The following is a 25,339-nucleotide window of genomic DNA, read 5'->3' as shown; positions in this document are numbered from 1 at the left end:
TTTGCAAACCTGTCGCTCGGGGTCCGGGAGTGACACGTGCAGCCCATTTTCGAGGCAGAACGCCCCGCCTACCCCTGGGTCTAGCTTCCTCTCTCTCTGGCCTGGGCTTTTTCTCTCCTTAGTCCGACCTCCACGCAACCCGTACGGCTGAGGAGAAAATCAGCCCCATCATTGGTTCCTTCTTGAAGGGGCGGAGCCAGGTTGCGCTCTAATCCGCCGCCGCAGGCGCAGCCCCACCGAGAGCAGAGTGGGGCCGAAGCTGGCGGCGCCGAGGCTCTGACGAGGCTGCGGGGCGCGCCACACCCCGGCGGCCGGGCTGTGGCAAAAATGCCGGACTCTGCGGCGCGGCCCCGCCCGCGCCCGGGGCTGTCCCCGGCCTCGCCCTTACCCCTGCTGCTGCTGCTGCTGGAGGTGCTGAGCGGCCCGGTGTGTGGCCGCGTCCCCCCTTCGGTGCCCAGGATCTCGCTTCCGATCTCCGGTAAGGCGCGTGCGCCCTCGCCCTTATTCCTTCGCGCTGCGCCCAGACCCCGCCTGCAGGTACCCGAACCCACCTGCCCTCCCCACCCGGGAAGCCGCACCCGGGCCCGCACAGCTCAGCCCGCTGCGTCCCGCGCCGCCCAAGCCCCGGCCGGTTGCGGGCGGGACCCCCACTTGGTGCTGCTCCAGCGAGCCGGGCGACTCGGCTACTACGACCAGCCCAGGAGGCTGCCGCGGCCCCTTATAAAGGCAACCGCCCCTCACCGTGCAGACGCGGACCCTGAGGCCCAGGGAGGGGAATGGGGGCTGTCGCAAACCCTCTATTTCGAAGTCTCCTCTCCCTCACTCCGCTCTTCCCTCACACGCACCTGTGTCCGTCACGCCAGCCTGACGCCCGTCCTGCTCTCAGACCCATGGGTCTTGCATACGACTCCAAGCACCCATCCTTCCGATTACCAGCTCGGCATTTCCATCCGCCCACTTCTCAAATCCATTTGGTTCTCATCAGCTCTAACCTCCTCCGGGCCTCTTGCCCCGTTCACAGCCCGAATTTCCCTAACCCACGTACAGTCCTCTCGTGTCTGACACCAGCTCCCATGTTCCGATCCCCCGTAACCCTCCTAACCTCCTCAACGTTCCCTCTACCCATTTCCTATATTGAGCAGCTGGGAAACGATGCAATGAGTTGATTTAAAATTCTGTTTAAATGATTTTCAAAGTCTTCAGAAGGAAAAAAGGAGGAGGGAGATGTCCTTTCAAAAGATGTGAAAGAAGCCAGGGGATGCCACAAGGTTAAAAGTGATCATTGGAGTGACTCACACTTTAAAGGCTCTTTGTTGAGGCGGGCATGAGTGTAGCTATGAACCTTGTGTTTTCCTCAGTGGGCGGTGAGTGCTAGCACCTTGGGCAGACAGAACCAGTGAAGCCGAGAGTACATCCTGTTGGGAAAAACTCACAACCGGGTAATAGTAACTTAGAGTCTTCTAAATTACTTCTGTCATTTCAGACCGGTGACATATAGGGATGCTATGAATCCAGAAGACAGAGTTGTGGTCAGAGCCTGGGTTTCAGTTTGTGTTGGAGCAATAGCCACAACATGGGGTTGAGGTTGCCAGTCTGGGTTCATATCCAGGAGTCCAGAGAGGTCTATATGACAAGGCGAGGCAGCGGTGGGGATAGGAAGGGTGGTTGGGTGATCCGGGGCTTATACCAAGCATGGGATAGTAGTCAGGATACAGCACAGACATGAGTATGGGTGTGGGAGGATTGGGTGGGTGGGGCTCCATACATGAGCACATCTAAGAATGCATGGTCATTCTACTAGTCCTGAAGGTAGCTGAGCAGAGGAAGCAGGTAGACAGAGCTGTATTCATTCAGGTCCCCAGAGCCAGAGACTGAGCTAGGAAGGTAAAAATTCATCCTAACTTATTTGTTACAATCTCTAAATAGATCAGAATTTTGAATGCTGATATGGGTTAAGATTTGGCCCAAACAGAGCACATGCTTAAAGATGGAAGAAAGGAACCATTTGTGAAATACGTAGTATGTGTCAGATGCTTCCACATATGTTATCTCATTTAATTCTCAACAACCCTGGATGGTGGTGTTTACAGATGAGGAAAGTGGTGCTCAGAGAGGGCAAGTAACTAACTCAAGATCGTACGTCTGGTAAGTGGAGGAGCCACGTTTAAACCTGGGCTGGTCCATTTCCAAAGCACATACGCTTCTTGCCCCCTCAACTCTCTTACCTCTTCGGGTAGTATTAGGGTGAGGTCAAGGGTGGTGGGAGAGAGAGGAGGTGATCTCCGGATGTGTTGGTGAGAAGAGTGAGACATTTCCCTTCTAAGGAAAAAGGAGTTACTATTAAGTAGTGATTTTTAAGAAAAGGAAATTTAGAGAGAAAAGTACTTGTACCTTTTACAGGTGTTTTCAAATTATGTATCATGTTGCTATGAATAGAAATAACTATTAAATAGACTTAATATTTATGCTATTTTAATGAAGTGTTCTATTTTTATAGAAAAAGCATGCTTTACTGTGTGCTAAATACTCTGGCCTCATCAGTTATCTTTCCCTGGGGAAGTTAAATGGTTGGCCTGTCAAGGCTTTGTTTTTGCCCTTAAGGCTGCTAAATAAATGGTACTTGGAAGAAAACAAAAATGGGCCCCTTTGGCTTTGCCCTTGTGGACCCAACCCTTATGAAATGATGGCTGATATCACTTTTCACCTTCACCCTCTCTTCCTGCCAGAGGCTGACTCCTATCTCACCCGGTTCGCCATCCCTCAGACATACAATTACTCCATTCTCCTTGTGGATCCTGCTTCCCATATGCTTTATGTCGGCGCCCGGGACACCATCTTCGCTTTATCCCTGCCCTTTTCAGGGGAGAGACCTCGCAGGGTGAGAGATGAGAGTGGGGAGGACCTCAGATTCTAGAGCGTGTGATTAGATCCTTGGTTTATGGCATATGAAGGGGGGTGTTGTGGTGGGGGGGGAATGTTGGTGAAAAGGAATAAGGGTAGATCGTCAACCTCATTGTCTCAGCTGAGGGTGATGGGGGTGGGTCATGGTGACTGGGGAGGCTCTGAGAGAGGTTCATGATTATGGGGAGGAGGCCACAGTGACCAGGGTTCAGGTGGCAGTGGAATCATTAAAATCACATGACTCTAGGGCAATAACTTTCAAACTTTTTTGACCACCCCTTAGTAAGAAATATATGGTACGTTTTGACATAGTACGCCAAGTATGTACTGAAAAGAAACTTTCTTGAAACAATATCTACTCTCCTATATGTGATACATTCTGATATATTCTATTTCATTAAAAATAAAGTTGGTTGAGATTTCACAATTGATTTCATTACTCATTAATGGGTAGCGACCTCCAGTATGAAAAACAGTGCTCTGTGGTCGGGGGGTTGTCTCTGAAGTTTTCAGATTGATGGAGGTTGTAGAACTGTGTCACCTAGCCTGACTTGGGAGGAATTTGGGTGAGAATCTGAGAGAAACTCTTCCTTTCTTAGATTGACTGGATGGTGCCAGAGGCCCACAGACAGAACTGTAGGAAGAAAGGCAAGAAGGAGGTAGGTATAGATCTGGGCCGTGGCCTGAATGTCAGTTGAGGCCTTGGCCCAGCCCTGACTCTGTGTCAGTCCCCTGCAATGCTCCCATCCCAATGGGCCCAGGCAGGGACTCTAACAACATACCCAGAGCTGCATATAACTGTCCTAACAGTACTTTTCCTTGTACCTGCTGCTTCTGATTCTCTCTAACCATCTCTGACCCTTAGGAAGAATGTCACAATTTTGTCCAGATTCTCACCATTGCCAATGCCTCTCACCTCCTCATTTGTGGCACCTTCGCTTTTGATCCGAAGTGCGGGGTTATTGTGAGTGACGGGGGTGGAAGGACGGGAGGGGTCTTCTGTGAGCGGCTGTGACAGGGGTCATGCCTAAGGCAACCCTTGTGCGTGATAAGCATTGGGGTGAGGGATGTCCTCATGGGGTAGAGGCTTTGTCTACTGAAGGAGGGTATGAAAGGGAGGGGGAGGGAGGTTGTCTGTAGAAGGTAAGGAATACAAAGTGAACAGAGGGACGCAGTGGGATGGTGAAGGAAGTGAGGATGCCAGCTGGCCTGCGGGGAGGAACTTCAGAGGCCAGCAGCTCATGTTTTCCTTGTCCTGTGTATGCTTTGTCCAGGGAGCCTGGGTCCATTTCTTAATCAGCACTGTCCATACCTGTTTCTTCCTCCCGTGGCATGTGATTGTCTTCTACCACCTTCCCCACCTCCGCTGTCAGCATCCTGTGTGGGCTTTGCTCTCACAGCCTCTGAGGTCCCTGTGCGCTAAGGTCGTACCTGTTGGCCCCATGCTCTGGGTCTTGCCTTCAAGGTGGGCACTCTGTCGGCCATGTTTTCTTCTTGGTCCTGTTCATTGCTGCTAAAGCCCTGGACATCTCCAACCTCACACCCAGGCAGGCTTGGGACATGGATACTCCTAATCACATCTAGGGTGGTCATGACCTCAAAAGTCCCTGGGATTGGTGACATCTTAGGAAGGGTGTTAATGTTTTGACTCCTCACCTTTTCTCATCAGTTATCCAGTAGTCAATTACTGTTCCTCTGGCTGCACACATGTGTGACCAGGCCCTGGGATGAGTCACATGTCCTTCATATCACTGGACACTTTTTATCCCTTTCTGCTAGGGGTAGGAGGGAGTGCAACAACTCCCTTTCCTGACCCTGATCCTTAATGGCAGATCTTGACTTGATCCTTCTGCAGCCTGCAGTAATCCTTGCCACATGGATCCAGTCAGTGTGTAGCTCCAAACCTCTTTGTTAAACATCATGCTTATATTTCTGACTTAAGAATGCTATAATTGTATATGGTTGGTTGCCTTAGTCAGTCCCTCTGGGCTGTCCTTGGAGTTAGTTGCATTTATGTTGAGTTATTTTCATAATTCTGGTGATAGACTCCCTTTTGAGGTGCGAATAGCTCCCTCATCCTGGGAAGGTTTCCCAGTTCAGGGTGGTGTTGAAAATCTCTATATCCCTTCAGCTAATGCTGAGGGCCTAGTTTCCCTACAGTTCTCACAAAGCTCACAGAAGTAGCATATTGACATGTTTGTCCTTTCCTAGTATACATAGGATCAGGGAGCCCATGGGTGTGAATACCAGAGCCATGGTTTACAGACGATGTGATTACTCCAAGTTAGTTCCCCAGGGCCTTCTATTCTTCTTTGGCTCTCTGAGGTGGGACCCTAATGGTTGTTAGATAAGCATCTAGACAGAAAATGTTCTGGATGTACCTGTCAGGAATGGTGTGACTTGGACCCCTATCCATTTTTGAGGAATATCAGCAAACAAGAATGAAGCCAGGGGCCTGTGTACTGCACTCCTATGACTTTTAGCTCTTTTTCTGAACCCTCCTATCCCGCAGGCTCATGAAATGAAGGACCATCCTTTGATCAAGGCTTGTTTGTAGGAGAATATAAGGTACAGCTAACAACTGTGTTAACCCTTTCAGCATCCTGAGACTGCTCTCTGGACTTCCTGAATGTTCTTTTCTGCCTTTGTCTTATCCTGCTACCTGGCAATCCCCATCTGCTTGAGCAAGTCCTCGCCTTATCCATAGTGCTGAGCTTCTCATGTCCCAGACTGATGACTCTGAGACTGTGTGTAACAATCTGAGAACTTTGACTAGCTGATCCAGATGTAACAACTTGCTCAGAGTTGATTGCTCAGAGAAATGAAGGTTCTCACAGAAGGAAGTCTAAACACAGGACCTCCCAGTTCCAACAACGTGGAGTGTTGTCCTTCAGTGACAGCTCATCAGACACTGGGGGAAAATATTTTAATTTGTTTTTCTGAGGGAGCTCCAGCCGTTAACAGAAAAAATGTCAGACTTATAACAACAGCAACAACAACGAGAAGACTTCCCATTCAGTTGAGTGTCTACTCTGTCGCAGGCTTGGTGCTTGATACTTTACATTCACAATTGAGTTTAATTCTTATCACCATATCATGATATTTATTTATTATGATAGTGATGACACATCATGATAGTATTTATTTCCAATTTACATGAATGAAACAGAAGTTCTGAAACGTTAGGTAAACGTCTGAGATATATAGCTGGCCGAGGCCGAGCTGAGATTCAAACCCAGGTTTGTCTGGCTCTGCTCTGCTACCTTGTCCCTCTAGTCCAGCCTGCACCCTGGAAGAAGACCTTAGCTGGCTTCAGTTTCTTGTGACATTTGATTTGTTTCATGTTAACAAGGACCGTCTCCCCCTACCCCTCACCCCAACCTCTTAGGAAAGGTCCTTTATATGCCTTGCAGTCTTCTTGGCCAAAGTCAAAGGATGGGTTCTAACCCCACAGCTCAGTGAGAGCCTGCCTCCGTAGCTCTGGCTTCCAACTTGAGGGACTTGCCTTCACTACAACTCATGCTGATAGGACTGTGCTGACACAATGATGATATAATGAAGAATCTCAACATTCAGATAATGTGGTGTGTGGTCTTATCCTTTCAGACCCTAATTAAGTGTCACTTTGACCGTACAGTAATCATAACCTATGCAGTTAATCGGCTCCCTTGCTCAAAGGCTATAAACCTAGATAACGTGATGATGCCATTTGGGGAAACTGGAAGAGGACGAGTTTCAACATGTTCAGTTTTAGTAGATCATCTCTGTGAGGAAAGGAAGTCCAGCAGTCAAGTGCAAACATGGACTAGAGTTTGGAAGACATCAGGCTTTAGAGAGTTCGGGGAATGATTTGCATAGAAAGTCTGGGCAGAAATGTGAAAATTAATGAGATCTTTAAAGTATATGTGAAAAAGACTAAGGTTACATGGTTAGAGGCTGGAAACCAAAGGAGATAGAGAACCAACAGATAGGAGGAGGGGCTCCAGGAGGGTAGAATTTCAAGAGTCAAGAAGTAGACTATTTCATGGAGGGGAGTGAATCAAAAGTATCCAATGGTGCGAAAAGATCAAAGAGAATGAGAACTGAGAAAAGGCTCATCCTTTATAAGTCCTTGGTGAAGTGTAACGGAATAGTTTCAGGCATAATTTGTTTTCTAGGAATAAGAGGTGATCCAGGTTTGGTTAGAAGAAGTAGTAGTTTGGGATAAAGAGGCAATGGTGAGCCATTTTTGTCATTCTGTGGCTCAAACATTTATTAAGTCAGTGACTAATAGTCTAGGAATATTAATGTGGGGTGGGTATAGAGAGTAAATTGGGGGCAAGGCGAGGCAGTGTGGAAAAAAGGAGGTGATAAAACAGGCCACAGCAGCAGGTAATAACCCCATGTTCAGAGTGCCCAAACATCTTGGTAATCTCTCACTGAACTGTCATCTTTTTCCTCTGACTACAATGTGCCCACCACCATACAGGGCAGATGATTGTGTTTCTGTGGGGTCCTCCGTTCTGGAAGATTCTTGACCCAGTGTTCCCTTTGAGGGGACATCAGATCACATCTCTTTTTAACAGGCCTTCTTCAAGGCTCTCTCAGTAACATGAAACCCTGTTTGCCAACTACAGCAAATAAGTGAGCAGTCAGAATGGGCCAGTGGTACACTTATGCTCAGGGGACGTAGCTCTATGTTGGTTCTCCCATTACCATCACAGCAGTAAGGCTCCAGCAGCACCATATGTCCACGCTAGTTTGTGAACTAGAGACGTCGTGCCTGGTACTTCATGTTCTAACTGATTCCTAACTGGCCGTAGTTAACTTCCCTGTCAGTCCAGGTTGGAATCATCTGTGATTTTCATTGTTAGATGTTATCTTGAAGCCTCTCTTAGTGCTGGATGCTCAGCTAAGGTCATGTCTGGCTGGCTCTGTGGGACTCTTACACCTCTTGCCCACCCCCGCACCCCGGGTTAGTCCCTCTGGAGTCCCTGGATGAGGAAGACACTTGCCAAACTCTCATATCCTGACCTCAGCTTCAGGTCTTCACTGACTTTGTAGATTCCCTTCCCTCCTTCTGTGTATCCTTGACTCTGGTTCAGTCTTTTATTCGTGGGGTGGAATTAGGCGAAGGATGGCCCTTCTCTCTAGACCCCTGGGCTTCAGATGGTCCTGTATCAGCCTGTACTTTTCTTTACCCTTCCTAAGTGCTCCAACCCTCAGGAGGCCTGCTTTCTTCCCTGGTCCTCCTCATCCTGTAGCACATTCTCCAGCCAGGTGCAAAGCTGGCAGTTCAGCAGCATTTCAGAGGAAAGATCTGCCTTTCAGCTCTTGGTGTCTTCTAGTGCCATCCTAGGTGTTCCTTCATCAGAGCATGTGGGTGTTGGGTACTAGGGAAATTGAGGGAAGAGGAATAAACTGATGAAAAGAGGGATGGCAGAGGGAGGAGATGCAGGAATGGGTGGTGGAATCAGGAATAGCAGACTGGGAATATGGGGATGGTAGTGGGGGAATGGGAGGTGAATGGGAATTGGGTTTTTTCTTCATCTGACCATCTTTGTAATTCTCACCATGAACTTCCCCATGACCTCTAAACCAATTGCCCCCTTCTGGTCTGTAGGATGTGTCCAGTTTCCAGCAGGTTGAAAGACCTGAGAGTGGCCGGGGGAAATGTCCTTTTGAGCCAGCTCAGCGGTCAGCAGCTGTAATGGCTGGTGAGTGGGGAGAGATAAGAACCTGTGACTTCTTGCTGTGATTGCCTCCTTCCCCGCCCTGCTGTTGGAAGTTCTGTGTCCTTTCTTTTCTTTCATCAGAATGTCTATTATTCCCACATCTCTTTCTGGCCTTTCCTATTCTTCCCAGAGTGCTTGTGTTCTCCTGCTTTTACCCACAGAGTATCGTTTCTCTTGCTTTTCTCCAGAGAATACATCGCTGTTCACAGTAGACTGTGGACGTTTCCTCTGTTAACCTCATCTCTTTTAGTCATTTTTCCCTGTTTGTAAGAGGAATCTACTACAATGCATATTATAATAAATTTGCAAAATGTATAAAGAAGAACAGAAGAAATCTTTTAGAACAGCACAGTCCAAAAGAACTTTGTGTGATGATGGAATTGTTCTGTATCTTCACTGTGTAATACGGTAGCCACTGGTTACGTGTGGCTATTGAGCCCTTGAAATGTGACTAGTGCGACTGAAGGGGAGAATATTGAATTTCATGTAATTTTAAGTTAAATATAAAGAGCCATTCTTACCTAGTGACTACCATATCAGCACAGTTTTAGAGTATTCCTACTCTGAAAACCACTGCTAGTATTTTAGGATATTTCCTTCTAGCCTTTTTAATGTGTGTGTCCACATGCATATATACTCATGCACGTATATTTGGCTGGCCAGTCCTCTGTTGCTCAGAAAAATCAGTAATGACTATTAAAGAAATTCCTTCTGTTACTTCCTTCAAACAAACTATATATACATAGAGAGTTGCTCAAGTGTTCAATGGTTCTATCACAGATTATGCCTAAATCTTTTCTGGAGAATGATTGACTAATTCTTGGTAGCCACAAAGTGAACTGTTCTGTGCCACATAGCCTGGATTTTAGGTTAGCCTGTATTTTACTCCACATGCACCCTCCAGATTCAGTGAGAACCCAACGATTTTTCTCATGAGAGTATAAAACAAGCAGGTAAACAGAAATTTTATGAGTGTGTTTTATGAAACTTCTAAATGTCATGCTACATGGCTATAATTTTGAATATTGTCATGTGACTTTATATCATAGGCATTTCTATATAATTTAAAAATTCTTTGTGAAGAAAAATGTTAATGATATTATGCTACTCAACCTGTGAGCATATCATAATTTAATTAAAGAATTCCAAATTATTTATGTAAATTTATTTTCATTTATTTAGTTCACTTCAAAGTTTTTGCTATTGTCTCTATTACTGTAATGAACATTTTTGCACATAAATTTTAATCCTCATTTTAGATTGTCTCCTTAAGAATCCTGGAAATGGATTATTATATTAAAGGATGTGAATATTTTACAGCTCATTATCTGTTGCTAATTGAGTTTTTAGAAAGGGTATACCAATTTACACCCTAAATCAGCAGTAAATGAGAATTTTTTCACATAAATTTCACCACACTGTTTTGTTGTCATTAAACATTTTTTTGTGTGTGTGTGCTAATTCAAGGCTAAAAATAGCACCTTTTTAAAAAAATATTTATTTATTTGGCTATGTCAGGTCTTAGTTGTGACATGCAGGCTCTTCGTTGTGGCTGCAGGCTTCTCTCTACTTGTGATGCACAGGCTCTACAGTGCATGGACTCAGTAGTTGCAGCATGTGGGCTTAGTTGCCCCGTGGCATGTGGGATCTTAGTTCCCCGACCAGGGATCGAACCTGCTTCCCCTGCATTGGAAGGCGGATTCTTAACCACTGGCTCACCAGGGAAGTCCCAGCACCTTGTTTTAATTTGTATTTTTTTGAATATTAGTGAAGTTGAACATTTTTCATGTTTTAGTACTTATTTTTATTTCTGCTTTGGTCAATCCTCTGCTTATGTTCTTGGGCCAATTATCAGGTAGGATATTAGTATTCCAATCTACACCTTTTCCTTTGTGATTATATTTTTTAAGCTAAATCCTTCTTCAGTTAGAGAGCAGATAAAATTTTCCTTCTTAAATTTTTTTCCCAAACATTTTAACTCTGATTTATTTGAAACTTATTTTGACAAATGGCATGAGAAGGGAATCAAAATTGATTTTTCCCAAACTAATCAGTTGACTTAGCATCATTTATCACACTGTTTTTTTCTTCCTTCACTAAAGTTGCTGCGAACCTTATAAAATATTGGACAATATAAATTTTAATTTAAATATTGCACAATATTTTATGAAATACAAAAATTGGGATATAAGATCTAACCTTAAAATTTGTTGTTGTTGTTATGGACCATTTTTAAGTCTTTATTGAATTTGTTACAGTACTGCTTTCAGTTTTATGCTTTGGCCTTTTGGCCGCGAGGCATGTGGGATCCTAGCTCCCTGACCAGGGATCGAACCGCACCCCCTGCATTGGAAGACAAAGCCTCAACCACTGGATGCTAAACTCTTTTCTTATGCACGATTTTATTTGTAGGAAAAGTCTTAAAGGCTGCATAAATTAAATCACTCTTGGGCTTCCCTGGTGGCGCAGTGGTCAAGAATCTGCCTGCCAATGCAGGGGACGTGGGTTCAAGCCCTGGTCCGGGAAGATCCCACATGCTGTGGAGCAACTAAGCCTGTGTGCCACAACTATTGAGCCCTAGAGCCCACGATCCACAACTGCTGAAGCCTGTGCACTTAGAGCCTGTGCTCCTCAACAAGAGAAGCCACCGCAATGAGAAGCCCACACACCACAACGAAGAGTAGCCCCTGCTTGTCGCAACTAGAAAAAGCCCTCACGCAGCAACGAAGACCCAATGCAGCCAAAAATAAATTTAAAATAAATAAATTTATATATTAAAAAGTCACTCTTAGTCATTCAGTTAATGATTTACCTTTTCTGAAACGTAATGAAATAACAAAAGTTTTTGAAAATGAACATAAAGTATATATCGAGTAAATACGATATTTGAGTTGTCATTTTTATCATTCATCTACAGTTGAAGTCAGACCTTGTTTATACACATACATATTTGAATAAAAGTTTAGTCAATAGTTTATTTTTCTTAGCTTTATATCAAGCATCCTTGGCAAAACGCTGAGCCAGTCATTAAGATCATTAAGAAAGATTTCATAGGTTTAGCAGTTATGAATGTCTCTTGATTCTACATAATTGTTTATCAACAAAATGACTTCTCAATTGCAACAATCTGAAATAATTAAAATACTTTGTTTCAAGCAGCATCTTTAAGTACATTTAACCATCTGTGTGTAATTTCTCTGTGTTCTACTCAGCAAGTGGAACACAGCATGTAGTTTAAGAATGCAAATTTCATAGATAAGATAATTGTATAACAAAGAACATTTTCAAACAGGTTAAGTCTTTTTTTTCCCCCAGGTAATGAAATTTAGTGTTGCCTTTCAGCTGATAATTGATGGAGGTGTCAGAAATCACTTTCTAACAGTTTAGAATGGCTAGCTCAAGACCTAGTACCTCCATGGCTTTTTCTGTCTCAGGTCCAAGTCATAGTCAATATCGATATTATAAGTTTTCCTCTGAAGTTCTTTATAGGGCTATAATTTAAATTTTTTCTTGGTCTGACATAATGCCAATATTTAGTTGGAACTTATTATTAGTATTTTTTTTTGTGGTACGCGGGCCTCTCACTGTTGTGGCCTCTCCCGTTGTGGAGCACAGGCTCCGGACGCGCAGGCTTAGCGGCCATGGCTCACAGGCCCAGCCGCTCCGCAGCATGTGGGATCTTCCCGGACCGGGGTACAAACCCGTGTCCCCTGCATCGGCAGGTGGACTCTCAACCACTGCACCACCAGGGAAGCCCTAGTTGGAACTTTTAATGTTGATCCATTGTGTCCTACTGGCCCTTTGTTTTGAAAATAGCAGTATAGAAGATAGTGGCAATATTATTTAAGAATTAGAACCAAAATTCCCAGTTAGGAGCTATACAAATGTCCTTAAGGATAATAGACATATTTTGAAAGAAAAGAGCTTTTAGTAATGAAAATATTAGAATATAATGGAAGGAGTATTTCTTATTTTAAATTATAAAAATTGCAATTTGCATTGTGGAAAATTGAGAAAATATAGAAATGTACAAAGAAGAAAGTGAAAAGTTTATTGTAATTCAGTCATCACCAGGTAACCACTATTATTATTTCGGAGTATTTTCTCATACTCTGTGTGTGTGTGTGTGTGTGTGTGTGCGTGTGCACATTTATAATAAATTGGAATTGTCGTGCATATTTCACTTATTGTATACTGAACATTTTCTCATCATAGAATTTGTTTAATTATTCAAGACTTGATTTTTAGTGATTGTATACTTTTTCATCATATGAATGTAGCACACTTATTTAATTATTCCCATATAATTATGCATTCAGATTTTAAAATAAATTATTGCTTTTATAAATAATGCTGCATAAGGAATCCTTTTACATAAATTTTTATGTAAATCCTTTACATGAATCTAATTAATCGCATGAGTCAATCCAAAAAGTAGGATTGCTGGGCCAAAGGATATAAAAGATTTTTATAGTACTTGATGGATTTGGCCAAATTTCTCTCCAGTGAGTCTTACCAGCAGTGATGAGAGGGCCTGTTTCATTACAGCCAGTTAGCCCCAAAAATATAGTTAATAAACATAAAACAGTGACTTTCTCCAGAGTCCAATTTGATGTTTTTGATTTATATTTCTATTAGGTCGAACAGCTTTTCATGTGTTTACTGGTACTTGTATTTCTTTAGGAAAAGGTCTCAGATATCTTGTCTTCAAATTTGACATTTATCTGTACTCCACTGAGATAAAATTAACAAAAATGATCTCAGTGTCTCTATTTGCACTATTCCAATTTGGAAAAATGCAAATGTTTTGACAGTAATGTTCACATTAGCCTAAGAACATCCGCAATTCCTTCTCAGTCTTCTTTGCAGCATCTTTGTCTTCCGCTCATCCTTTAAATATTCCTGAGACTTCCACCTAAGATCCTCTTCTCTTGCATTCTTTGTAATTGTGATCTCAGCCAGCCCCGTGGATTCTGTTTCCACTGCATTCTGATGTCTCCCAATCTGATGCCTTCCAGATCTCCCCAAACTAGCCCCATGGATTCTGCTTCTACTAGATTCTGATGCCTCCCATACATTATCTGGAGCTATAGACCACATATCCATCTGCCTTCCAGACATCTCCACTTAGATATCCCACAGGAATCTCAAAGTCAGCATGTCCCAAACTGAACTCATCATCGTCACTCACCTCCCCCAAACCTTCTCCTCCACCAGTGTCCCCTTCTCTGAGTGCATAGTGCCATTACCCACCAAGGTACCCAAGCTAGAGGCAGTGATTCGTCATCTTTGGTCCTCCCTATCACATTCAATAATAAATAGGGCTCTTATAAAGAAGAGCAGAAGGGAGCCTTTGCTTTCTCTTTGCGAAGCCATCTTGTGTTTTTCTTGTCTCCTTTTGGTCTCACTGCATCTTGTGATTACTGCGTCTGCCAAGGAGCCCTGTATGTGTTCCAGGTGCACTGGGTGCTGACAGCATTTTGGGGTCAAGCTTATCTCTTAAATCCGTGAGTGTGTACCCCAAGACAGCATTCACACTTCAAAACAAGACAGTTATAGAAATCCTATATGCCAGGAGAGGAAAAGGTAGAGTAAACACTGCATCTCCAATGATCTGTAATTATGTCCTGATAATAGGCTGTTTAAAAAAAAAAAGAAAAAAAAAAGGTATCCAGCTGGCATAAACCTTAGATAAGGAAATAGAGAATATTAGGTCAGGAGCTGTCTATCCTGCAAAGCTCTGACCATGAGAAGAAAAGAGAGTGGAAGAAGGCAGGCCAGGGCATGTTTAAAACCCTCTTTTTAAAGATAATGAGTGATAATTCCTATTATAAACCTTCTTTAAAAGTGAGCATTTTGATACCAGAGTGAAAATTTGAACCCCTTCAGGGTGTAGTGAAATATTCGCTGCCATGGCTTATATCGTCTGTCAGTGTTGGGTTGCTAACATATCTGGGAGGTCTATGTTCACAGGCTTTACATCTGAGCAAGTAGGGATCTGTTTCTGCACATAATTGTCATTTTTCTTTGGCTGTGATTCTTCATCTTTGTGGCTTTCAATCTTGTTTTTCTTCATATTTCCAAAATGACAGTATCTTAATTTTGGGGGTTATAAAAGTAAAAGGTGCTAACTACAAAAAACGTTCAGTGAATACAGAAAAGTAGAGAGGAGAAAATAAAAGTTACTTGTAATTTCATTAGTCAGAAACAAACATCAGTAACACTGTCCAGCTGTAGCTCCTCCAATCTTTCCTGTGCCTACAGACATATATACATATTTTTTAAAAATAGGGTTGAATTATGCCATGTGTTTTTTTCTAACCACCTTGTTCACTAAACTCAACACCGTGGGCATCGCTCTCTTTGGCGTATCATCTTTTGCCAATAGCAGATGTACGTTTTCATGTTTGCTAGCTTGATCTAGTCAGTAATAACTTGCCAAACAACTGCACATACAGGGATATTTTATTGTATGAACAGTGCAACAGAATATTTGAAATTGACTGTTCTGGAAAATTCAGGGCATGTGGTGATCTTGTGTCTTCCCGTGGACTTCTGCCCTCGTGACTGTGATGAGTGTTGTTCCTTTTCCTCTGTGTGTGTGTGTGTGTGTGTGTGTGAAGATTGTGTTGTAAGCCCCTTAGTACTCGTGGAACACCTGAAGCCCTGCTGCTCCCTCCCAAAGTGTCCAATCCCTCCTGCTATCCCTTTGTGACCCTCTGCTCTCTCTGCTGGGTGAGTGTGCTCTTCAGCAATCCTAGGCTCCAGAGTTGCTGACTGCCCCCATTTAACCCCTTAGAAAGTTTGGGACTTGACCTCCTTCCACCACTGGGTCCTTGCATTGTTGTCTGCGGTCCTTTACTGTTTCCAGAATATTTATGAGTGTTCCCCCTCAAACACATCAAGTCATGCTTCCAAAATATTCATAACTGTCTCTTCCACCACATCTCCCCCATTCTCAGGGTATCCATGACACAGCTTCTGTCAGTAGTTTCGGTTTTAGAGTGTTTTGTGTATGATGCTTTTAGGAAAATTTTTATTCCAGTTCTGACTTCTGTGTCCTGTTTTTCCCCCTGGAACTACTGAGGATTGGCTTATTTGCTGCTCCATTAGCTGCCAGAGCCTTTGCCCCAAATCTGATTTTCTCCCTCATGAAATACTCTGGAAGGGAATGGGATGCCATTTTATAGTTGTGGCCCCCCTACCTTATGGCAACAAATCAAGCATATGCCCCCCTGAGGTTCCTAAGCAGCTGCACCTAACACATATTGAATGCCAGCCATGTGCCAGGCCCTACCTGGGGCTCGCTTTTTATCTCATTTAACCCTCAGCACTGCTCTGGGTGGAAGGTGGTATTATCCCCATTCTACATTTGAGGAACCTGAGGCTTAGGAAGGGTAATTGCCTAAGATGGTACTACTACTAAGTATTCAGAGTTCAAACCAAAACCTTCCTGACTCCAAAGTGCTTGGATTCTTTTCACAAACTCGAGTGATAGTATAGTCTTGCCTCCCACCCAGGAAGGGGCTTTCTAATTCTTTACTATTGCCCTCAGAGGGCTCCCGACCCTTTTCTTGCTCTGCATTAAGTGTTTTTAAGTGTTAGTGGTCATCATTTCAATGCCTGAGACATGCAGCTTCACAGGAGCATCTCTGAGCCCAGGACGTCGTGCTTCCCTCAAGGTGGCCCTGCCCTCTGCTGCTTCACTCAGTGCACACGACCCCGCGGCTCTTGCTGGGGTTTCTGGGCACCAGCCTCCAGCACTCCAGCCTTGCTTGCTTCTCCAGCCTCTCTGACTCTTCTGAGTAAGTGCTTTTCTGAGTTGCCTTCAAATGATGGTGCCCCAGGCCTCTCTCTCGCTTTCCTTTTCTCCCTGGCTTTCACGTTCCTGTGGTAACTTAAGCATGACTCCTAGGTTGCTTGACTCTGGCCCTATTGTCCACACCGTTCTGTTCGATTGATTCCAACCAGATGTCCCAAAGGCACGTCAACTTTAGTGGGTCCAACAACTGAACTCACCTCCTCTCCAGGCACCTCCTTTATGAGCCTTATGTCATTTCTTTGCTTGGTTCATAATATCATAATCTTCTATTATCCATCTTATAAGCGGAAACCTTAGAGACATTATTTTACTCCATTCTTTCACGTCTCATATTCAACTGATGTTCAAATCTTGTTAACGGGCTCTACCCCAGAAATCTCTCCCACATCCCACCCCTTTCTTTCCTCTACCAGTGCCTTAGTCCTGCCAGGACTGTGTGAAGGCCCTTTTAACTAGCATTTTCTTCCTAAAAAACAAAACGAATTATGTCATGCCTCCTCAAGAAAATCTCTGCAGTTTTGCCCTCACCTTTAGGATGAAGCCCACATTTTCCTGGCGTGGAAGAGCAGATTCCTCACAATTGGGTGCCTGTCTCTGCACCTCTAGCTCATCTCTGCTCACTTGCCCAGCAGCCCCTGTGCCCCGCTGGAGTGCCAGCCATGGGGAGTGCCCCACATGCCTGAACATGGCTCCCCTCTTTCCCACTTGCCTGTCTCCCCCCCAAAGTCCTTCTACCTGGCAGATTGCTCGTTCTTCAGAGCCAGCTCCGATGTGACCTCTGAGTTGCTGCTCCCCCGGTTAGATGTGGCTGGGTCCTCCTCTGGGCTCCTACACACGTCTGCGAGTCTACGCCTCTGGTATCTGATTACGTTTGTCTTCTGGACTCAAATGGGAACTCTTGGGGGGGGACAGCGATGTGCTTAGCACCCAGCGCAGTGCCTCTTACGTAGTAGGTGGTGAGGGAATGCTTCCCTGTTCTCTGTTCTCTCCAGAGTCCCTGTGATACTCAGGACTCCCCCGAGGGTTTGTGACCTCCTTGTTCCCCGAGCCATTGTCTCCACTCGTGTCCGAGCCCTTGGCGGTGTTGCTCAGCGTGGTTATAGTTCTTTCGCGTCCAGCCCGCAGAACTGCACCTCGCCTTCCTTCCCAGAACGCCTCTGATTCCTCTCTTCTCCATCCCCACCATCCCTAGACCACCTGTGCACCTCCACGGAGCCAGGAGGGAGGATCTGACTCCTCGTTGTTTCCTCTGGCTGGCTGGGAAATATCCAGAAATCCCCTACGTTGGTGTTTCTCAAAGTGAGCTCTTGAATCACCCACATCAGAGAAACTCTGACTGCTTGTTTGAAACGTAGTTCTTGGGCCAACCCCCAACCCTACTGAGTGAGAATTGCTGGGCCCGAGGCCCAGGAATCTGCATTTTGATCAGTTCCCTAAATGATGCTAGTATACCCTAAAGTTGTGACTTGTTCCAGGGCAGTATACACCCCCTAATACTCAGAAAGAACAGTAGTGCCCTCAGACATTTACCGTAGTGGGAGAACTTAAGTAAGATGGGAACATGCTGCAAAGCAAACCTCTTCCTGGAAAGTTACCATGTAATTATAGGGTAGAAAAGTCCTTAAAAACGACAACAGCAAGAAACAGACCAACAAAAAAAATCTTGCTTTTCACAGGGATAGCTTCTATTCTTCCTTCATATACATGAACATTCCAGCAGTTTTTCCGTAACACTGGTTCCCGTTACTGCCCCGGAGCACTTTATTTCTGTTTATTTTAAGTGAGGTAATGCCTGTCGTGCTTCGCATTGCCTGGCACTTAATGTGTGCTCGGCCCCTGAGGGTTCTTGCCCCTGCTTTGCTCCCTGCTCTGCCTGTGACCCTTTCTGAAAGCTTCCTCAGTGAGTCTGACAGTCCACCTCCTCCCTGTCGCCCTGCAGGGGGCATCCTCTACGTCGCCACGGTGAAAAACTACCTGGGGACGGAGCCGATTATCTCCCGGGCTGTGGGTCGTGCTGAGGACTGGATTCGGACAGAGACTTTGCCATCCTGGCTTAACGGTGGGGAGAGGGCAGAGGGGGGTGGTGCTGCTCTGGGCACAGAGTGGGTGGAGGCTGGGTGGCCCCAGGCTACATCTGTGGGATCTGAGGCCACGGGTCTCCCCAGCCCCAGCCTTTGTTGCAGCAGTGGCCTTGAGCCCAGCCGAGTGGGGGGATGAAGATGGAGACGATGAAATCTACTTCTTCTTCACGGAGATTTCCGGAGCTTTTGATTCATACGAACACGTTAAGGTCCCGAGGGTGGCCCGTGTGTGTGCGGTAAGACCCTGATCCCAGCTGTCTGTCTTGTTTTCTACTCTGCCTGTCCTCCTGTCTTTTCCTCTGGTCTCTGTGTTTCTCCTCTTTCTCCTTTTTTGATGGGCAGTGACTACTTTTCTGGGAGCTTGAGGAATGTGGCGAAAGGGCTCTGGCCTCTTTTACCAGCTTATTATCCCATGTGACACTGTAGTGTAGAGGTTAAAGGCAGGAACTGTCGACAGACCTGGGTTCAAGTCCCTGCTACACTGCTTACTGCCTGTGTGACTCTGGTGGTGTCGATTTGAGGACTAAACAAGGTAACTTATGTAAAGCATGTAGTGCAGAACTTTATAAACACAACAAACATCACTGTTGTGAGCCTGCCCGCCCCACACCTCATGGGCCTTGTCAGTTACTCTGTATCTCTGTCCTTGCATTTCTATGCATCTGTCTCCCTATCTGTCTGTGTCTGGGGGAAACTTGTATTGGTTTCCACAGTCGTCCCCTAATGTTGGTCTTCTAAAGAGAACTTCCTATGTGCTTGTCACCCCAGGGGGACCTTGGGGGCCGGAAGACCCTCCAGCAGAGGTGGACGACCTTTCTGAAGGCCGACCTGCTGTGTCCAGGGCCTGAGCATGGCCGGCCCTCCAGTGTCCTGCAGGACATGGTCATTCTTCGACCTGAGCATGGAGCGGGGATGCCCATCTTTTATGGCGTCTTTTCCTCCCAGTGGTGAGGGGGTCCTGATGTGGAGAGTTGCAGGGTGGGAGATACCTGGGGTTGGTGCAGGTCAGTGCGGTCTCCTCCAGAGGGGGTGGGCTCTCCGTGGAGCCCTGCTCCTCCTGCCGTGAAGCAGGCCGCATGGCTTCCTGTGCGTTTCTCACGGGTCATCTCATATGACGGGATGAGCTGCCTCCCCTAGTTCCCTCTAAATATCCCGCTCCAACCTGTGACTCTTCCAGGGAAGGGGCTGCCATCTCTGCCGTCTGTTCCTTCCAACCACAAGACATTCGGACAGTGCTGAATGGTCCCTTCAGAGAGCTTAAACATGACTGCAACAGGGGATTGCCTGTTGTGGACAGTGATGTACCCCAGCCCAGACCTGGAGAGGTGAGGGGGCTGGGGCAGTTCTTCACCTCACACCTGAATTGCCCCGTTAGGACAAGAGCCCAGCTAGGCATCACAGACACTTCCTGGCCCCTGGGAAGCTTTGTCACTCATCCTGTGTTTCCTTTAGTGCATCACCAACAACGTGAAGCTCCAACAGTTTGGCTCGTCACTCTTCCTGCCTGACCGTGTGCTCACCTTCATCCGGGACCACCCACTCATGGACAGGCCAGTGTTTCCAGCTGATGGCCAGCCCCTGCTGGTCACTACAGATACAACCTACCTCAGAGTTGTGGCCCACAGGGTGCCCAGCCTCTCAGGGAAAGAATATGATGTGCTCTATCTGGGGACAGGTATGTTTAATAGCCAAGCAAGTTGCCTGTCCAGTGCACACAGGTTGTCGCCATAGAGAGGGTCCCATGCATACAGGTGTCAGAGTCCCAGGCACAGGTACAGTTATGTTATTATGTCTTGCCCCTTGCTTGCTTCCTAGAGGATGGGCACCTCCACCGAGCAGTGCAAATTGGAGCCCAGCTCAGTGTTCTTGAGGATCTGGCCTTATTCCCAGAGCCACAGCCAGTTGAGAATATGAAATTGTATCAAGTGAGTTGTAGATTTTGGCGAGTCTGGTGGGGAGATACCTGAGTCCAGAGCCAATCTGTGACACTGAAGTCTGGGAGATACAACGTGTTTCTCTTCCTCCTTTTCTGTAGAGCTGGCTCCTGGTTGGTTCCCGTACTGAGGTGACACAAGTAAACACAACCAACTGTGGCCGTCTACAGAGCTGCTCAGAGTGCATTCTGGCCCGAGACCCTGTCTGTGCCTGGAGCGTTCGGCTAGCTGCATGTGTGGCCCACACTGGAGAGCATGAAGGGTGAGGGTGATGGCACTGGCTCCTTGCCTGATGTCCCCAGGCTCTGGCCTATCCATATGTCTGTGTCTGTTTCTCATGGGTTAGCGCTGCCCCCCGACCGCCGTGTTTCTTAGTGTCACCTGTGTGTCCATCTGTCAGTCCGTACTAGCCATCTCTCTGTCCTCATCAGTGTCCCTGCCTCCCTGCTGGACCTGCCCTGTGTGGTTGATTTCCATGTTGCCATATGCTTCTCAGTTTTCATTTTAATTTTTTTTTTTTTTGGCCACACCACACGGCATGTGGGATCTTAGTTCCCCGACCAGGGATCGAACCCGCACCCCCTGCATTGGAAGCGTGGAGTCTTAACCACTGGACTGCCAGGGAAGTCCCTCAGTTTTCATTTTACAAGTGCTCTTAGAAGTGTTTTCACAGTTGACAACTCCCCTCCTCCCTTCCTTGAAAAAACTCTGTCCTGTTGCCTTCTATGACTCTGCATTCTCCTGGTTTTTCTCCCTACCTCACTCTCCAGTCTGTCTCCCTTGCTGGTTCCTTTTCCATCCAGCTTCTGAATGTTGATATTCCTCAGGGTTCAGTCCTTCTCTTTACACTTTCCTGCACTCTCTAGGTGATTTCATTCTCATTGTATTCAGTACCAACGGAGTGCTGGTGACAACCACAGATGTATCTTTAGCTGAGGTATTTTGTGAAACAGAAAGTCATCTCACTGACCCTCACAGAATTTTGATTAGCTTTGATAGAAAAGAAGTTTTCTCTTTCCCTTAACAAAGAAATCTTTTAACAGAGATTTCCAGAGAAATCTTGTGGTTGTGGACCACCAGCTATACTTCTTGGAAGGTTCCTGTGTTTCTTTCAAAGTACCCCACCAAACATCTTTCTGACAGACCTAGTGCAAATTTAATTCTCTGTAGTCTGCTAGAAATATTTGTAGAATTTGACATGGCAAATGTCATGAGTATAAGAGGTATTGGGGAAAAATTTAGTGATGAAGAGAATGTTGACTGATAATTCTAGAGGTGATTTATGAGATGATGGGAGGTGCAATTGGCGAGTGAATGTTCAGTACTGAGGAGGGTAGAGGGGGTGTTGACACTGGATTTATCAAGTATTCTCTTCTTTACAGGCTGGTTCAAGACATAGAGTCAGCGGATGTCTCTTCTTTGTGTCCTAAAGAGCCTGGAGGTCTGTATGGTTTAGGGAATGTGGGTAGAGTGGATGTAAAGGGCCTAGAAAGTTATGTTTTTGGACTTAGTTTAAAACTTGTATCCTAGAAGTTATGGCAGCCTTACTCTCTTTGGGAATCCCCTTTTTAGCTTGGTGTACCATGGCCCCTTCTCATATCTTGTATCACCCCACATTTCTCTCTAACACCTCCAACCTACAGCCTCCCCACCTTTTGTGCTTTTGCTGTCTCTGCAGAACACCCAGTGGTGGTTGAAGTTCCTGTGGCTACAGCTGCACATGTGGTCTTACCATGTTCCCCGAGCTCAGCCTGGGCATCCTGTGTGTGGCACCAGCCCAGCGGAGTGACTGCACTCACCCCCCGGCGGGATGGGCTAGAAGTGGTGATATCCCCAGGGGCCATGGGTGCTTATGCCTGTGAATGTCAGGAAGGTGGGGCAGCTCGTGTGGTAGCTGCTTACAGCTTGGTATGGGGCAGCCAGCGGGGTGCTCCAAGCCGGGCTCACGTAGTGGGGGCTGGACTGGCAGGCTTCTTCCTGGGAGTTTTTGCAGCATCCCTGACCCTCCTCCTGATTGGGCGGCGTCAGCAGCGACAACGACAGAGGGAACTTCTGGCTAGAGACAAGGTGGGCTTGGACCTGGGGGTGCTACCATCTGGGACCACAAGCTACAGCCAGGACCCTCCCTCTCCCTCTCCTGAAGATGAGCGGCTGCCCCTGGCCCTGGCCAAGAGGGGCAGTGGCTTTGGTGGCTTCCCTCCACCCTTTCTGCTTGATCCTTGCCCGAGCCCACCCCACATTCGGTTAACTGGGGCTCCTCTAGCCACGTGTGATGAAACATCCATCTAGGGCTGGGCAAATAACCACTAGTGCATGAGTGACCACTGGATGGAATGACCATTGGGACGCTGGGGGTCGATGGTCATGGAAGATCGTCATGGCCTCTGAGTTTTCTTTGGCTTTTGAATGATCACTTCGAATTCCCTGTCTGCCTTTTCTGGGCCTGGATGGGCTCAGGGCCAGGGCTTTGCCCGATTCCCATAAGAGATCAGAATTGCTCTTGCAGTGAATCAGGGCTTTTCCTGCCCCTGCCCTCTCAACCCCTATGACCCCTTCAGCCCACTGTCTTGGGCCCATTAGTTTGGGGCTAGGCCCCAGGACATCGCTGTGACTTTGCTTTCCGGTTGGGCCCTGGCCAGAAGGAGGAGCCGTGCAAGTGCTAGGGGGCTAATGTGCACTGACTCCTTTTGCTGGTTCTCCCAGTTTATCCGATTCTCTGTGGAGAGTGCATGATTCCTAACCTGCAACATGCATCTCTGCCCTGAGATCCACCCCATCCCAGTTTTCCTTCTTCCATGCAAGAGCATGTGTAAATACACGGATGTTCATAGGTGACCTGGACACATGTGCATGGATGACTAGGCCGATGCTCTGGTGTATTCATGGGAGGTTGAGAGGGTCAGGTTGGAATGAGGGCAATACCTACAGGACTTTAGACCCTGTAGCCAGTGAGGGAATGGCTCTCCTTTCTAAAAGGAGAAAACCACTTCCCTGTCTCCATCACCTCTCACAGCCCTTCTGTTGAGTAGAGAAAAACTCCCAAAGTGACCTTCTGGGTGGGAAAGGCAATGGTACATCTGACCCCATCTTTCTCTTTGGTTTTGCCTCCTGGCTGCCACCACTGCCATGCACAGCTGCTCTTTCTCTGGCTAGAACCCTTTCCTTGGCTTCTATTAAAACTTCACAACATTCTAAATATCAGGGGATGAAAAAAGTGGAACAATCATTGGAAATACAAGCCGAACAAAGATAGGTTTGTATCAGTGACTTTATGACTTTACTCAGGTTGATACCCTTGCTCTAAAGCAGGAGTTCACCTGGGGTCCATGGCCTCCCTGAAATCACATGCAAGATGCTGTCTGTGTATGTGTGTCTGTATTTTTCTGGTGGTGGTGGGGCTTGGTTTGTGACTCTCATTAGATTTTCAAGCCTTAACAAAGTTAAAGGACCACTGCCCCAAGGTCACCACATGTTGGCCAAGCTGAGGTGGTGCCAGGCAGGGGCAGCTCTTCCTGCCCTTTGGCCAGACCCTGGACTGGCAGCCGCTGGATACCTTCTTGTTGCTCCATTTCCTGGAAAGTGGGCTCTGTGCATATTTGGAGACACTGTCAGCTCTCACCAAATTTAAAGACCTCTTCCTGCTTCACAACTCTCAGATGCTCTAGGCTTCTTCTGCTCAGTTCCTGTCTTGGCCTGTGAATGTGCCTCATTCATCCCTGCTGAGGGGCTCCCTTGAGCTCCAGTGAATGGTCCAGCCTTTCCCAGTTGAAGTTTTCAGCTCTACTTTCCTTGGCAGCAGCCTGTGAACTACTCAAGAGTCCCCTTGGGTTTTGAATTTTCAATGGTTTTGCCATTAATAAGTGTATGTTCCTCAGCAAGTAATCTAACCTTGGAACTATGGCTTACTCATCTGTAAAGTGGGGATAATAATACCTACCTCAGGGTTGCTGCAAGGATTAAATGAGAGAACATGTAAACAATAAAGCACTCTCTATACCAGTAGAGGTTGTTATTGTAAAAATTGGCCTCTTCTGCCATAATCATATAGCTTAACCATCTGGTAAGCATGACACATGCAGTCACTTTAAGCCTCATTTGGTGGGAGGAGAGTCATTGCCTCACACAGACATCCTGTCCTGGGGCATCTCTGGTGAGATCTTGGCTGCCAGTGTCTAGGTTTTGGGAGGCAGGGGCTGTCATTTTCATAACCTTCAGATGTCTTGGCGACCTTATTGGTCTTTCTATGTGGGAATGGAGGGGGGCTCTGTATTCTGTGGTTTATCCTCACTCACTCGGCTCTCTTGAGGTTATGGATTAGTTTCATTTCGAGGAATGAAGGGAAATGGGAGATTTCAGTAGGACCTGGGATCTCTGTGAAGAGGGGAGAAGAGTTTCCCAAGGAGGGGGAACCAGATCACAGTGGATTGGGGGCATTTGGTCCTTGAGTAGTGGCTCTGGGTGGAGGAAGATGGGATGAGGAATGTAGGAAAACTGAGGAAGGATGGAAACAGGCCTGAAGGGAGGAGAGCTGCGGCTTAGGCTGTGGAAAGTTCAAGCCCCAGGAGTGAGTGACAGCGTGGAAATGTGGAACCAGCTCCCAAAGAGACGGTGTGAATAACTGATTGCATTATCTTTGGACTGTGGGGGTGTGGGATGGGAGAGGATCCAGTGCTAAGGGAGGTGAAGAAGGGTGCAGGGTTCCTGCAGGTAGAATTGTGAGGGTTCTGGCAACCAGAGACCTGACTGGCTTTTGCGCATAAAAGCAGCCAGGGAGAGGGTTGGGGATGGGGCTTGGGTTTGTGTTTACCTGCAAACTCTAAAGATTGCCCACTTTCTGGCCTTCACTCTGAAATTCCCCTCTGTTTTTGGTTCTGGTCCCTGGTCCAT

General features: G+C 46.4%; 2 protein-coding genes across 8 annotated transcripts in view; one reads left to right on the top strand and one right to left on the bottom strand.

Annotated features, from left to right (window-relative positions):
* M1AP (meiosis 1 associated protein) overlaps positions 1-1,093 on the bottom strand; it is a 95,976-nt gene extending 94,883 nt beyond the window's left edge. Inside the window, exon 1 of the mRNA XM_082643054.1 lies at positions 846-1,093. Within this exon, the coding sequence (XP_082499180.1) occupies positions 846-892 (47 nt within the window). The 5' untranslated portion in view covers positions 893-1,093. The remainder of the gene's footprint in view (positions 1-845) is intronic.
* Positions 272-25,080, top strand: SEMA4F (ssemaphorin 4F). Of its 7 annotated transcripts, XM_082643052.1 has the most exons (15): positions 406-478; positions 2,091-2,145; positions 2,727-2,878; positions 3,501-3,560; positions 3,767-3,865; positions 8,504-8,597; positions 18,377-18,496; positions 18,603-18,754; positions 19,287-19,465; positions 19,696-19,843; positions 19,971-20,193; positions 20,334-20,443; positions 20,554-20,714; positions 21,835-21,893; positions 22,131-25,080. In XM_082643052.1, the coding sequence occupies exons 3-15, from the start codon at positions 2,807-2,809 to the stop codon at positions 22,739-22,741; spliced, it is 2,088 nt and encodes a 695-aa protein (XP_082499178.1). In that variant the 5' UTR covers positions 406-478; positions 2,091-2,145; positions 2,727-2,806; the 3' UTR covers positions 22,742-25,080. The 7 variants fall into 7 exon arrangements, with proteins under 7 accessions (XP_082499173.1, XP_082499172.1, XP_082499174.1 ...); XM_082643047.1 differs by lacking the exon at positions 2,091-2,145 and having other exon boundaries at positions 272-478; positions 19,287-19,462; XM_082643046.1 differs by lacking the exon at positions 2,091-2,145 and having other exon boundaries at positions 272-478.
* Positions 25,081-25,339: the final 259 nt, after the last annotated feature.

The sequence above is a fragment of the Mesoplodon mirus genome, assembly GCF_964341445.2.
Source record: "Mesoplodon mirus genome assembly, chromosome: 14".
Classification (NCBI taxonomy): domain Eukaryota; kingdom Metazoa; phylum Chordata; class Mammalia; order Artiodactyla; family Ziphiidae; genus Mesoplodon; species Mesoplodon mirus.
Note: the sequence above shows the minus strand (reverse complement) of the source record. Positions and strands in the feature narration are given on the sequence as shown.

Excerpts from the sequence above, each read along its gene's own strand:
- SEMA4F (XM_082643046.1), top strand. The coding sequence starts at position 328 with ATGCCGGACTCTGCGGCGCGGCCCCGCCCGCGCCCGGGGCTGTCCCCG. Across the intron at positions 3,866-8,503 it reads ATCCGAAGTGCGGGGTTATT|GATGTGTCCAGTTTCCAGCA; the intron begins GTGAGTGACGGG and ends TCTGGTCTGTAG. Across the intron at positions 18,755-19,286 it reads GGGTGGCCCGTGTGTGTGCG|GGGGACCTTGGGGGCCGGAA; the intron begins GTAAGACCCTGA and ends TTGTCACCCCAG.